Consider the following 15,890-nt stretch of genomic DNA (forward strand, 5'->3'; position numbering starts at 1 on the left):
TTCCACCTTGCTCCCCCCCCCCCCACGAATTGTAGTCTTTTGTTCCAGGAGCCAATCTAGGATCTCACACAGTATTTAGATGTCATGTCTCCTCAGTCTACTTCAACTTGTGATAGTTCCTTAGTCTTTTCTTGTCTTTCATAATTTTGACACTTAAAGATTACAGGTTTAGGAATTTTTCAGAAAATCCTTCAATTTGAGATTTTCTGGTATTTTCTCATGATTAGGAGGATATGCATTTTGGAAGAGAATGCTGCAGAGGTATGGGTCTCTCTTTCTGCAGGAGTGCAGATGCTGATGTTTCATGACTGTAATCTTGGTTAATGAGTTGTTAGCCCTGACCGTTGGCTAGGTGGCATCTGTCAACTATATCCTGCATAAAGTTATTCTGTAATGTAATAAATAATGGAAACAATACTTGTTTTGGAGAAATATTTTAAAACCATGCAAATACCCTGTTTCTCTTAACTTTTTACCTACTGGTTACATAATAATATAAATGTACTTGATACCACTGAACTATACACTTAAAAATAGTTAAAATGGAGGGCCAGATGGTGGTATATTGGTAAGGCAGATGGAGGCCACGTGGCTGACCGTGTTGTTCAAGTCTGGACCTGGTAGCCTGAAAACACAACGGGTGCATGTGCGTACGTGTCCCAAATCCCAAGAGAATAGAGGAGAAGGGATTGCAGCATAGCCATTCTTGTGGGTGGTGAGTTCTCACTTTATCTCTCCCCACCCACCAGCAAGCACATGTGCCCTATAGCAAAAACAAAAAAACCCAAAAAGATTAAAATGGTAAATTTAACGTTATGTTTTTTGAGAGGTTTTTGCTATAATGCGTGTGTGCTTGCTAGAAAGACAGAGAGACAGAAATCACCCCTCAGGGGGGATGGCCACGCTGCAATCCTGTCGTCTCCTCCATTCTCCTCTCGGGATCTTGGGCACGCACACATATGCACCCAGCATGAGTTTAAGCCACCAGGTCCAGGACTTGAACCGTAGTCGACCACATGGGAGGCCAGTAATATAGCCATTATACCACTGCTAGTCCCCAATGTTATGTATATTTTACCACAATTAAAAAACACCTTTCATCTACTAATTTAGGCACTCAATGGATGATACTCCCTGTAGCAATTACTTCTGTGGAATTCTAATAGCAATTTTCTATTTCCTTTTTCTGTCTACATGTATTAAACTTCTTCTACAAGTAAGAGTTTTGGGGCCAACCAGTAGTGTAGTTAAGGCAGCTGGATCCCACACAGTGAAATACATAACTCAAGTCCTGGACCCACTGGTGTAAAAAATGCCCCAGGCACATGTTCATGTATGGCCAAAGTCCCAAAAGGAGAACAAAGGGATTGTGGCATGGCCATTCCCCCAAGTACTTTCTCACTCCCCTGCCTCTTTTTAGTGACTGCATGCGCCCTACAGAAAATTTAAAAAAAAAAAAAAGTTTTCCTCCCCTCTTTTTTATTTAATCATTCATTAGGCACTCATGTGCTTGCTAGAAAGACAGAGAGACAGAAATCACCCCTCAGGGGGGATGGCCACGCTGCAATCCTGTCGTCTCCTCCATTCTCCTCTCGGGATCTTGGGCACGCACACATATGCACCCAGCATGAGTTTAAGCCACCAGGTCCAGGACTTGAACCGTAGTCGACCACATGGGAGGCCAGTAATATAGCCATTATACCACTGCTAGTCCCCAATGTTATGTATATTTTACCACAATTAAAAAACACCTTTCATCTACTAATTTAGGCACTCAATGGATGATACTCCCTGTAGCAATTACTTCTGTGGAATTCTAATAGCAATTTTCTATTTCCTTTTTCTGTCTACATGTATTAAACTTCTTCTACAAGTAAGAGTTTTGGGGCCAACCAGTAGTGTAGTTAAGGCAGCTGGATCCCACACAGTGAAATACATAACTCAAGTCCTGGACCCACTGGTGTAAAAAATGCCCCAGGCACATGTTCATGTATGGCCAAAGTCCCAAAAGGAGAACAAAGGGATTGTGGCATGGCCATTCCCCCAAGTACTTTCTCACTCCCCTGCCTCTTTTTAGTGACTGCATGCGCCCTACAGAAAATTTAAAAAAAAAAAAAAGTTTTCCTCCCCTCTTTTTTATTTAATCATTCATTAGGCACTCATAAGATATTTATTGGTTGGATTGCAATTCAATATGATCATTTATTTTGTTGCTCAAATTGTTTCAGTTTGGGCCATCGGGAATGCTTTCAAATTGTCTCTTGTGGCCTTCTGACATGTCAGGTCCCCCCCTTTTTTTTTCTTCCTTGAGCACTTCCTTCCATTCTGGTTCTGGTTCTCTTTATTGGAAAAATATACTTAGAAATCAAGATCTGAGTGCTAGCTATACTCACTCCTAAATGTGTCCCTGTTTATAGGTCCTCTCAATGGACAGAGCTAGCAAATATATGTCTATATACTAACCCGTGTCTACCCATCCATCCACTCATCTGTACATTAAACAAGAGGAAGTGAGCTCATGATACTTTAACTCTAAGCCAGTACCACAAAGCTCACTTCAGCATTCCTCCTTTGGTTATTTGTAACTTTTCTGGTAGTAAGGAATCTAGTTACCACTCTGTAATGTATTTAATTTACCAATTTGTTCAACCCTAGTATACATACGAAGTAGCTTCAGAACTGCTAACCCATACTCTGGTGAGAAACAAACAACAATTTGTGTACACTGTGTACATTAATACTTTGTATTTAGCCATAGGGTTTCCACCACCAACATTCAGCCAGACCTGGATCACGGGCATGTGCCTGGTGGTCTCCAGACTCGAACCAGGAACCAACCCGTGCGGGATTGCCTCACACAGCATTACATATTACCATCTGGCCCTAAAGCTTTTAATTTTGATAAAGTCTAATTTGTCTTCCTTTTTTTCATTCAGCATAGCTAAAGATTTATTAATTTTATTTTTTCCCTGCTTTAAATTCCATTGATATCTGGTTTTTATTTCCTTCCTTCAGCTACATTAGATTTAACTGGTTCTTTCTCTTGTTTGTTAAATAGAAAACTTACGACTACTGAGTAGAGGCCATTCTTTATCTGATATAAACAATGCTTTAAATTTCCCTTTAAGCATTGCTTTACGTATGTCTCATGTAGCTTATGTTGTCTTTTCATTTTATTCAGTTCAAAATGCTTTCCTTTCCCTAGACACTTTCTCCTTGACCTGAGGTCTTTTATTTCAAAACATTTGAGGATTTTCTAGCTTAATTCATCACATTCAGAGGATACACTCTGCATTATTGCTATTCTTTAAAAATTATTCAGGTTTATACAGACCCTGAATATGGGCTATCCTGAGTCTGTGGGGGAAAATATGTATTATGTTGTTGGGTGGAGTGTCCCATAAATGCCAATTAGGTCAGTCTTGTTGATGTGTGTTCGAGTGTTCTGTATCTTCACTAACTTTTTCTACTTCTTTCATCAACACAAAAGAAAAGAGTGCTGAAGTCTCCAAATACCACTGTGGATTTGTCTACTTCTCACTGCAGTATCAGTTTTGGCTGAATGTATTTTAAAGCTCTCATGTTAGCTGCAATGAACATGTAGAACGGTTCTATGTTCTTCGAGAATCAGTCCCTTTATCCTAACACAATCTCCTTCTGTAACCCTGGTAATATTCTTTGTTCTAAAATATACTGTGTATGATATGAATATAGCTTTTCAACTTTCTCCTGACTCATGTTAGCTTGGTAGATGTTTTCTAATTATCGTTAGCCTGTTATTTTCAAAATGGGTTCTCAAAAATAGTATATAGCTGGATCTTTTCATCCAATATGATCATTTCTGACTTTAACTGGTATGCTGAGATACCATATTTAATGTGATTATTGATATTACTGGATTAAAATATCCCATCTTGCCATTTTTTTTTCTATTTGTTCCATTTGTTATTGTTTTTGGCTGTTTCTTTTTTCTACCTTTTCTTTTTTTGCCTCATTTTGGATTAAGTGTCTTCAATTCTTTTTTTTTTAGAGAGTTTTTTTTTTTTAGAGAGGTTTTTTTTTTTTTTTTTTGCTATAGAGTGCATGCACTTGCTAGACAGAGAAAGAGAGACAGGATGGTCACATTACTATCCCTTCCCCTCCATTCTCCTCTTGGGATCTTAGGCACACACACACATGCATGAGGCGTGAGTTTCAAGCCACCGGGTCTGGGACTCAAACCGAGGTCAACTCCATGGGAATCCAGCAACATGACCATTATGCCATATGCTGGTCCCAAGTGACTTAAATTCTATTTTATCTTTGCTGATCACCCGTTATTTATACATCCTTAAAAACCTCCTCTAATTGTTGTCCTCAAGTTTCCAAGATATATTTATAAATACTCAGTGTTTACCTCGAAATAATATTATATACTCTTTCAAATATAGTGTAAGGATATTATAATGATATATTCCTAATACTTCCCTTCCAATCTTCACAGTACTGCTGTCACATATTTTACTTTTATATATGCTATAAATGTAGAATAATACTTGTTTTAGTCAGTTATTTTTATAGCAATTAAAAATAATTACAAAATATATTCTATTTCCATTGGAAAACCATTTTCAGTGCTTTTAACTTCTCTGTGTACATCCAAGTTTTGTTCTGCTCTTACTTCTTCCATGAGTAATTGAGGAAGAGTGAGAAATAGAAACAGAGACGGGTAGGTACTTCAACAGGGTCCTTATGCTGCAAATCACACCCAGCTTCAGATCCACTTCTGATTATGAGCATTCACCTACCTGGCATGTTCACGGAAGTCTCTGAACATGAACCTGGAACCGTCCCACGTGGGTCAGCCTCACAGAGAGCTGCGTTATTGCTGAGCTACCATCTGGCTCTAGAGCCAAGTTTTTTGTCTGGTATCATATTCCTTCTGCCTTAAGAAATTCCTTTAGCATTTCTTTCTTTTTTTCTGACTTTAAGAAAAAAACATTTTTTTTTCTTTAATTGCCAGAAAGCATGTGCACTTGCAGATGTCCATCTACCCCATTTTCCATGAAAGACAGAGAGAGAAAGAGAAGGGGAGAGAGGAGAGAGAGAGAGAGAGAGAGAGAGAGAGAGAGAAACAAAGAAACAAGCACCCCCAGTAGAATCCTACAGCTGAGATCCATCCCCCAGCCCACCCCAGATCATGGGCACTGTGTCCTCAGTGTGTCTAGGGAGTTCCTAGATGCAAACCCGAAACCTTCTCACATGGACCCAGCCTTGTGGAATGTGCACGACCACTGGGTCACGATCTGGCCCTCCATTAGCATTTCCTACAGAAGCCTGCTGGCAATAATTTCTACAATTTCTGTTTCAGAAACTCTTTGTATCATCTTCATTTCTGGAAGAATATTTTTCACTAGGTCTAGAATTCTGTGTTAAAAGTTTCTTTTCTTCAAAGAGGCTACTCTACTGTCTTTTCAGTGTGCAGTTTCTGAAGAAATGTCTACTGTAATTATTATCTTTCTCTATATGTAGTCTTTTTTTCCTCTGGCTGTTTTCATTATTTTCTTTCTTGGTTTCCAGAAGTTTGAAGGTGATAAGATGATGTGGTTTCTTTTCTTTTTTTTCTATATTGACTTGACTTGATGTCCTTTGGATCGCTGGAAAATTCTTGGCTGCTATTTCTTCAAGTTATTTCTTGTAGGATTCCAGTAACACTTATGTTAGTTTGATATTACTCTCAAATTCTTAGGATGTTCTATTCTGTTTGTTTCATTCTTCTTTTTCTGTTCTGATCTGAATTTCTGAAGTTATCTGTTTTTGAGTTTACCAATTCTTTTCTTGGTTGTATTGAGTGCCCATGAAAGCCATCTCTAACATTTTCATTTGACTCTTTCTTTAATGCTCTATTTCTATGCTAGATTGATCACCTTGTCTTGCATGTTGCCCACTTTAACTACGAACCTTTAATGTTGATAATATATAATGTTATTCATAATTATTTTAAGTTTCCTATCACTTCTCAACTTCTGTGCATATCTTTGTCTTGTTCTGAGGATTGTTTTGTCTCTTGGGAGGTTTCTTCTCCCTTGCCTTTCCATATGCGTCATAATTTCTTATTGAGAACTGAGTAACTTGTGTAGGACACTGGCATGCCTTACCTTCTATTAAGTCTGTGTATGAATTAGTCTAATTACATTTTAAGCCAAGTTTGAGTCTGTTGATGCTAAAGTTTTATAAACAGACTTTTCAAATTCCTTTCACTATACTTTGTGCTTCAGGTGGCAGCTGTTTACTGGAGTTTTTTTGCTTTTTCTCACAGAGTAAGTCTATCCTACTTTGAACTTTTGGTTCTCCCTTACTCACTTACTCAGCCTGTATGCCGTAATCAAGTACTCATGTCTCATTCCTCCCTGCAAGCATGTAACTCCTCCCTGTAACCTCTGCACTCTGATGGCTGCAAAGAAAGGTCATGAACTTGTGGTCTGCCTGGCTTTTTCATTTGTGTAAGCCTGCAATGATGCTCTTTTTGGCTCTCCACATCCCTCAGCAGAAACTGGAAGTACTCTCACTCTGCCATGGTTCAGTTCATGGGTCATCTGTTTGCACTCAGGCATTCTATCACCCAGACACAGATCACTCAGTTTTCCTGGGTTTCTCCAATTAGGTCTCTTGTGGCTGGCATATGTACATGTAGCTGAAAGTGCCTGATATCTCTCTATTGCCTTGCCCTCCTACGTTAACTTGAAAAATCTCCCTTCTTGGGCTAACCACAGTGGCATGTGATGCTAAGAAACTGTATTCCAAAGACTGGCACCACACAGGAGGCCTGGGCTCAATTCCTATACAGCTATAAGGGTGACTATGGTGGAATATACCTATAATTTCAGCAATACAGGAGGGTGAGAGAAGAGGATCACAACACAGTGAGACCATGTCTTAAACAAACAAACGAAAAACAAAAACCCATCCTTCTGGATCCACTTTAAAATATTATATAACCTTACCAAGAAAAATAAAACTATAAACAAAAAGTATTACCCGCCCTTGATTAAGAAAGGTAAAATATAAACGTAAGTTCTTAAGTGTCAGCTCTAACACTCTGTCCATAAAACATGCATGCGATGACCACCGTACATTTTTTTCACTGGTGTATATCTCCTCTCAATTTCTAACATTAACACTGTAATATTTTTAAGGCATACCTTTGTTTCTTTCAAAGAGAGACAGTTTCTTTATCACTGTTTAAACTTGTAGGTCTCAGAGGCAGCAGGTGATGTAGTGGTTAAGACACTAGACTCCCATATGGGTGGACAATGGTTTGAGTCCTGAACCTGGCAGGTTGAAACTCATGCTTGGTGCATGTGTGTGTATACCCAAAATCCCAAGAGGGGAATGGAGGAGAAGGGATTGTAGCATGACCATCCCCCTGCAGGTGATTTCTAGCTTTCTGTCTCTTCAGCAAGTTCATGCACCCTGTAGTAAAAATCTCTCAAAACAAAAAAAACAAAACAACTTATGTCTCAAACAGTTAATAAAATCAAGATATCCAAGAAACATTGGGTTTTCAAGGCTATACTAAATGGCAACAGATCTTCCTTCTTCCCCAAAGTCACATCCTATGTGTGCTGTGAGATGCATATGCATCTAAGTAGTGGGGCATTTTAGTTTAGAAAGCAGCAGCATAGACACACACATTTACCTGTGGCTTACATTTTATAAAATCACGAATGATGATGTCAGCCTTCAAAAAAAGATACTACCCATCAGATTACCAGATCAGTGGTAGATAACAAGAAACAGTAATGCAGGAGATGAGAAAGAAAGATAATGAGATGAAACAGGTCAGGTGTAAAATTGTGATACTAATATGAGACCTCAGGCAAGGTAGCGGGAGAAGGACTGACTGAATCAGGCAGGGAAAAAAAAAGTAGCAATTTTGTCTTTAAGGCCTCCTAAAACAATTTTCTCTACAAGGACATGGGATAATGACAAATAACAAGAATAATATTTAAAATAAATTCTGCAGACAGTGAATCTGCTGGTTTTGAGGAGGAAAAAAGGCAGTTTTTCCCTATCTTGTAAGCTTACATGTAATAGAAGAAGAAACAAATGGAATGCTAAACTTCCCATAAAGCCGACAAGAGAAACGTAAAGGGCAAGACTTCTATATGTGGAAGGAGTCATACAGGCTCTGCTTTGGGCGAAATGCTGTGTCCTTCTAAAAGTCATACATTGGAACTTAAACACCAGTGTGGCATTATTAAGAAGGGGCCCTTAGGAAGTGTCTGTCATTATAGCAGAGCCCTCATGGATGGGACAACAACTTTAAAAAAGGGCTGGACGCAGTCCCTCTGTCATCTAAGGACAGAGCACGTCTCCTCCAGCAGACATGGTGTTCAAGGAAACATCCTGGAAGCACAGACTTGAGCCCTCACTGGATATGAGACCTGCCAGAACTAGTGTTCCACTGCCCAGTCTCCAAAACTGTAAGACACACATTTCTGTTGTTTATAAAATATCTAGTCTTAGAAATTCTGTTACAGTAGCACAGACTAAGGCTCCCAATGATATCATCTATGAGAATAAGTTTTACTTTTTCCGTGCTATAAAACATGAGACTCCTGAAAAATACAGCTATTACTTTTTTAAAATAAAGAATTATGTATTTATTTAACTTTGTTATTGTTGTTATTTCTTACTTTGACCAGAGAGAGACAGAGAGAGAGAGAAAGGGAAAGTAAGAAGGCAAGTCAAGCTACCAGGTCTGAGACTCAAATCAGTCAGCTTGGTGGGAGTCCAGTGCCTTAACCACCAAGCCACCTGCCAGCCCCTACAACTATTATTTTTATTGTTACTACTATTAACCCCGGGAAAGAAATTTCACCTCTACTGTGTGAAATGTCTATATTTATCTAACAATTTAGGTAACCAAAATCTATCACATCTTCCAAAATTACATTAACATTTGGGGTAAGAAATTAAAAAGCCAACCTAATTTGATCTCTACATTATAGAATTTTCCTCTGCTATGTAATGCAACTAGGTTAACTTTTCCAAATAATGCCAATTAATATGTTTAATCCAATTATTTTGAAATATCCTTTACTTCGTATTAGAGAAAAATAATATGTATCAAGAAAAAAGCCAAAGATTTTCATTCAATTAAGGTCATAGATATTCCCCACTGTCTGATGGAAAGGGATTATTATTTTTATATACTTTAGTATCTGAAATGCATTTTAAATTCAACTTTTTTTCATTTTCTTTCCTTTTTTAAAATTTTTCTGTGGGGGCATATTTCCTTGCTGGGGAGAGAGACTGAGAAGGAAAATGTGAAGGGGGACAGTCACACTGCAATCCCTTTCCTTCCACTTCTTCTTTTGGGATTTTGGGCATGCATGCACACACACCTGGTGTGTTTTTCAAGCCACCAGGTCCAGCACCTTCACTACCAGGCAGATCCAGCCACCTTAACCACGCCATCAGTTGGTCCAAAACTCTTTTTTAAAAATTTGGTACAGGGCGTGTGTGCTCACTGGAAAGAGAGAGAGCAAGTAAGGAATGCTTGTGGACCCTCCAGGGGGAACCCCCATGCCACTTCTCCTTCATTCTCTTCTTAGGAATTCTGTGCACACACTTGGTCTATTTTTTAACCACTGGGTCTGGACCTTGAATTGTGCAGTTGATCATGTGGAATCTAGACACCTTAACCACCACACCACTGGCTGGTCCTCAAATACTGTTTAACTGCCAGAGTATGTATGTGCTTGTCAGGGCTTTGGGCATGTGCACACACATGCCTTGTGTGTTTTTCAAAGCCACCAGGGCCAGAATTTGAATCACAGTCAGCCCCGTGGAATTCTGCTCTCTTACCCATCAGGCTATTGTATGGGACTGGCCCCAAATCAACTTCTTTGGTTTGCAGACAGCTTATACAAACAAGAAAATCTTTGAACTCGCTGGTATTATCATGAAAGTTAATTCTTCAGTAAAAGTGTAATTGAAACTACATTCTAATAACTTCTAGCTTTCAGAATAATATTTGCTGCTGCCATTATTATTATTAATATTACTACAGGTACCTGGACAAATAAGGAAATCTGCAAAGCAATCTATGCTCTTGGCTCACTTATGTCATGTCTATGCAGAAAAGAAGACCTGGGGGGCTGTCCCGCTGACTCACCACCACCGAGCAGTCCCGTGTGTGTTCCCTTCACTGGCTTGATTGATGATCTGGTCATCGACTCAATGTAGAGCTGCTGACCTAGATTCTTAATTTTATTTACACTGGCGTAGACCTGCTTCAAGGTCATCTTAGGAAAAAGAATGATAAAATATGTTTTAAAGGTGTAAAACTGTTCAATAAAAGGTAAGTAAATAAAACACATTTGATTTTGGTTCTCTGAAGACAAAATAACTAAAAGCACAGTTATCACTTACATTCAGTTTCCCAACATGCCATGGCACACCAGTCCCAGTGAAACGTTAAGTAAGTCTGTTCACAACATGTCAATTCTCAGAAAGCACACAGTTCATTCAAATATCACTGTCCAGGAGTAAGATTTCCTTTTCACATACATTTTTCCAAACCAAAATGGATTAAAATGTCTATAATCAGTTGAGATCTTCAAGTCGAGAACACATACTAGGAGGTCACATGTGCAGATCTGGCATAGACATATTACAGAGAAAAGGCTGCCTATACCAAAACACAGCACCTGCCCACTCACCGGTTCCTTCTGCGGCTCCTCTGCACCATGCCCGCTGCACTCACTGGAAGATGCCACGCTAATGTGATGCTCCTGGGAACCGCTGCTGCCCAGGCTCCCATAGCCACTGGAAGCACTCGCGTGAACGGGCTAAAGGAAAAGACAAGACCAACTTCGGAGTTATTGGTTATCTAAATATCTACCTCAGAGTTTACCTAAAATCATCAGAAAATTAAGATGAAAATTTCCAAAATCCTGAATTAGGTATGAGAAAGTTGAGGCTTCTAAACTCTCAGGCTGACATGAGAGACATTCCTTTGCCAAGTCAGTGATTCTCAAGGGCAAAGTCTAATTTTCTATCTAGGTACATTTGACATTGGAACAATATATTTTTTAAAGCCACAGAATAATTGATTTTTAAAAATATGAAAATAAACTCTAGTTCTTTATGATGAGTTTAAGGAGAACAAATTAAATACATGAAGTTTGACTCATTTATGTAAAAATGTCTAATTACTATTCTAAGGGGAAAAGGCATAGCTAGTCAAAGAAGTTGTGGGGGAAGACAATGTTAATCAGCTTAATAATACCCCACAATCCTCTGAACAACTCAAATGACATATACACCACCCTATTTTTAAATTACTTCATAATAGTTCACGAAACCTTGAAACTCTAGGAAAGACATCTGAAAACCACTGGGCTAAGATGTGTGACACCATCAGCTCTTATTTTCCACAAGCTTACTGAGTGATCTCTGGTAGATCTCTGGTATTTCTTTTCCTGATTTGACCTTATAATGAGATACTGAGATCTACTGCCCTTTGTCTCACACCTTTAAAATTATTAAAATTATTAAAAAAAACACCAGCGCCAAAAGAGTTTGTGCACACTGGTGGCATTTGGAATACAAGCAGAATTTTCTCATACAAGAATAACTTCTCTGTCCTACTGCTTACTGTGGCTCTGTTCACTGTCTACAAATGGACTCTTAAAGAATATTCTGTGTTTTTAACATAGAAAGAGGAACAAAAAATTAAATTCCAATTAAAAACAAAAAGAGAACAACAAAAATTTATAAAATGTACAGAGACTCTCTCTGTACAAAAATAAAACTCTCTTTAATGAATGTTAACACAAAACACAATTATGGGAAATTTTTGTGTCTGTTTTTAAAAATCTCTCACTTTACCTGCAAGAGAAGTTTGTGAATTTGTTCTTGTAATTCTGCTATGTCTTTGTCATTACTGTGGTTCTTTTTTATTCTGGTAGCAAAAACATCTTCATTTAGTGGACCCCTATAAAATGCCAAGTGAAAGACTGAGTCACGCAATTTAAACTTAATTTGCAATAAAGTCTAAAGTGATTTTTAATACTTCAGAGAACAATCCTATACTTTCACAATACAACTCTAACTCCAAATATGGAAAACATAAGCTAAAATGCTATTTGTGATGGTACAGAAAATACTGAAAAACAAACGAGACACTAACAGGCTTCCTCAGTTTCTTTTTAGCACTAATCTTCCTGTAACTGCTTCAGTATGATACACGTGCAAAATCTAAAATCAGTGACAAGTAACCTCCTTAGCTACTAAAATATCTTCAACAATAACCAGTCTTAAAAAATTTTATAATAAATTAATTTTACTCATGACAGAGAGCAAGTGTGTGACAGAAAGAAAGAAATAAAGAGATTAAGACAGACAGGGGCAAGACTAGATGGTGTAACGGTTACGTCACTGGACTTCCACGTCATCAACCGTAGTTTGAGTCCGGGACCTGGAAGCCTGAAACTCATGCCGGGTATGTGTGTATGCAGGCCCAAAATCTCAAGGAGAATGGAGAAGGGATTGTGGCATGGCCATCTCCCCTAGGAGGTGATTTCTGACTTTCTGTCTGTCTATATCTCTCGGGTGAGCGCATGTGCCCTATAGAAAAAGTCTAGCTAAAAAAAAAATAAAAGACAGACAGGTACACTTGTCCACTTGATAGGTCTTGTCACACCATGATGCCCTTTCCTCAGTCCTACAGTTCAGGACCTTGGGCATGAGCACACCTGGAGTGTTTTCAGGCTAACTCAGGATCCGAGCTCACACGTGGCCGTAAGGCTTCGAGCACTGTAGTTCACTACACTATTGCCTGCACCACTGAGGCTGGACTTCACAATCTGACAGTAACTGAGCAATCTAGTGTGGAACTTGAAGACTTCAATTTGCCAAACATTTAGTGTTTAATGTACCTCATCACTTAAGAGTTATCTAACAGAGATGATTCTGCAGCTACTTTAGGGGTGAAAATGTGGTGTCACATTTCAGTGTTGCACTCAAATTCTAGAGTATTTTAAATTTACCACCTAAATATATTGGTATATACAGAGGAAAACAAGAGAAGGAACTAACATTTATTTAGGACTTTCCATGTGATAGAAACTGTACTCATTTTTAATATATACAATTAGACTAATTAACATTTTCAAAACCCTTCCGATGTGCCAGGCACCCTAAGTATTCTCTCTTTCACCTGAATTAAAAACTGTATCTAGGTTACCTAGCTAGTAAGGGTTAAGCGGCTATTCATGATGGAACCGGAGTAGAGGCTCCTGAGTCCACAATTTTACCACCACACTATCCTACCTCTGGTACCTCAGAAGATCAAGTACTATCAGTGAGGTACACTGAGTCAAGTACACCATTTCACTGAGTCCTCGCAATCACCCTCTGAAGGAGGAATTCTCCCTGATATGTGAAGTCGGTGGATTAGAATCTAAAGAACTCCCCCCAGGTTCACATAACCAATAGGGGATAGTCAGATCTGAATCCATTTAGCTAGTGCTCGCTCTTCCCATCATGGCAAGCCTGCTATTCTGCACACATTCCCTAATAGCCGAATCATTTTCCTGAAGGCAGAAATAATCATAAAAGAACTTAACATGTTGACAGTGTCGTGAAAAGTGCACCTGGAGGCTACTCCTCGTCAGGCACACTCCCCTCCACTGCAGTGCAGCAGCTGCCTGCACGCCTTTATCTCCTCTTGGCACCTGGACTGGGGTGGGTGCCAGTCAACATCCACCAGTATAGCCTCAGGCAGGCGTATGTAAATGACACGTCATATGTAAATGAATCCATTACCTCTGTATCCCACAGCTGATGCACTAACTTCTCGTGTAACTGCTTTGTCAGATGTCCTTCCCCTCCTGTTTCCCACGACCATGCAGTCTCTACAGGGTCAGGTATTTGGGCCTATTTTGTTCACTCCTGCATCCAGTACCTAAAACAGCCCCTTAGCTATAGCAGGCACCCACTAAATGTTTAAGAATGAGTACATAAACAAACGTAAGTCTGGGAGTAAAAGTACTTCTGGTTCATAATGTAAGAACATCCTGCACACTACGAGCTTGAACATCTTTCAGTGGTATCTGGGTTTTGTTTTTCAAGTGACGTTCTGCTGTGGAAACACAACAGATTGCTTTATACCAGGAGATCTGGATATACCCAGTTGTAAAAATGTCTACATAACTAAATTATATTTCAATCAATAATGATGTAACTGAAACTGATGAAGAGAGGGCCAGTCTTCATCGAATATTAGCAAACTGTCATGAAGTATGTAAAGGGAACTAGGAGTAAGACAGAAACCTGATTTTAGTTTCTACTTTCAATTTCCTCCTTCAGTGATCCTTGGGGAAGTCACTCTACCTTGCTAAGTATGGATCTTATCTGTAAATGAGAGGTGACACCTCGAAGCCTGCCTGCCCATGAAGCTGCTGCGAAGGACATAGAGAAATATGATTTCTCTTGCTAAACACTCTCATATCCCCCTTCCCTCTAGTTATATACTACTGACTCATTTTTTAAAGTTTATTTCTTCCATGAGTGTGCACGCATGTGTGTGTGTATGAGACAGAGAGAGAGAGGGATGGCACCCCCAACTTGGTCTGAATGTGCAATTAGCCTAAGCCAGCCCTGGATCATGGACACACACATGCCTCGTGTACTAGGGAAGGTCTCTGGATGCCAAACCGGAACCCTCCCATGTCAGTCAGCCTTGCAGAGCACCACATTCTACCTCTGTGCCACTGTCTGGCCCACTATGGTGCCATTTTTATTTAACGTCTCTCCAGTTACAGGTGGGCTTTATGATGGTAAAGGGAACACTGTATTTACCATTCATTCTCAGTATCTAAGAGCACAATACTTTATACGGTAATCTAGAAATATTTAGTGAAGGAATAAATGCATTAAAAATTTTATAATAGACAATGATTATTCTATGAGAAAGATAATTTCTGACTTGGACCAGCAGATGGCATAATGACTAAGTCACTGGACTCCCACATAGCCTACTGCAGTTCAAGTCCAGGATCTGGCAGCTTGAAACTCACACAGGGTGTACGTGTGTGTGTGCCAAAAAATCCAGAGGAGAATGGAGGAGAAGGGATTGTAGCATGGCCATCCCCCCGGGGGGCAATTTCTCTCCTTCTGTTTCTGTCTTCATCTGTCTTTCCAGCAAGCACACACACACACACACACACACACACACACACACAAAATCAGACCTGTTTTGCCAAGACGACAAACCCTAGAGTGCAAAAAGAGGTAACAGTAGCCTTTAGACCTTTTGCTCACCATGGATGTGCATCACATCTACTATGTAACAAGATAGAAAAAGCGTCATTTCTTAATCTTAGTGTGGTACCGAATATTTAAGTATGGGGTCTTCAAAAAGTTCGTGGAGGAGCTGAATGGTCACACAGCTGTAAAATGCCAAGTTCTACAAAGCACACTTGCATGAGAAAGTTACCAGTGTGCACCTAGAGATCTTCCTGAGTATGCCAGGCATGCATGTACCTATGATTCGGGTTGGCTGGGGGTGGGGTGGATCATGATGTGAGAACACTGTCAAGAGTATGTATTTCTGGCTCTCTCTTGGGTTTCTCTTACTCATAGAACAACAACAACAAAAAAACTTTTTGGAGAGACTTTTGCTAGAGGGTGTGAAATCACCCCCAATGGGTGATGGTCATGTTGCAATCCCATCTCCATTTTCCTCTTGGGACGTGTGTCTAACTAGAGTTTCAAGCCACCGGGTCCAGGACTTGAACTACAGTCAGCCATGTGGGAATCCAGCCATGTAACCTGTATGCCATTTGCTGGGCTCAAAAATATAAACTTTTTAAAAAAATTCACAGAAAAACTCTTTC

At 39.4% G+C, this 15,890-nt stretch overlaps 1 protein-coding gene across 1 annotated transcript in view; it reads right to left on the reverse strand.

The window, feature by feature from the left end:
• Nucleotides 1-15,890, reverse strand: part of PER3 (period circadian regulator 3) — a 60,422-nt gene that overhangs the window by 28,925 nt on the left and 15,607 nt on the right. Inside the window, exons 10-12 of the mRNA XM_014586595.2 lie at nucleotides 11,881-11,986; nucleotides 10,710-10,838; nucleotides 10,163-10,292 (exon numbers count right to left, since the gene is read on the reverse strand). Of these exons, the coding sequence (XP_014442081.1) occupies nucleotides 10,163-10,292; nucleotides 10,710-10,838; nucleotides 11,881-11,986 (365 nt within the window). The remainder of the gene's footprint in view (nucleotides 1-10,162; nucleotides 10,293-10,709; nucleotides 10,839-11,880; nucleotides 11,987-15,890) is intronic.

This window comes from Tupaia chinensis, unplaced genomic scaffold (assembly GCF_000334495.1).
Source record: "Tupaia chinensis unplaced genomic scaffold, TupChi_1.0 Scaffold000146_1, whole genome shotgun sequence".
Classification (NCBI taxonomy): Eukaryota; Metazoa; Chordata; class Mammalia; order Scandentia; family Tupaiidae; genus Tupaia; species Tupaia belangeri.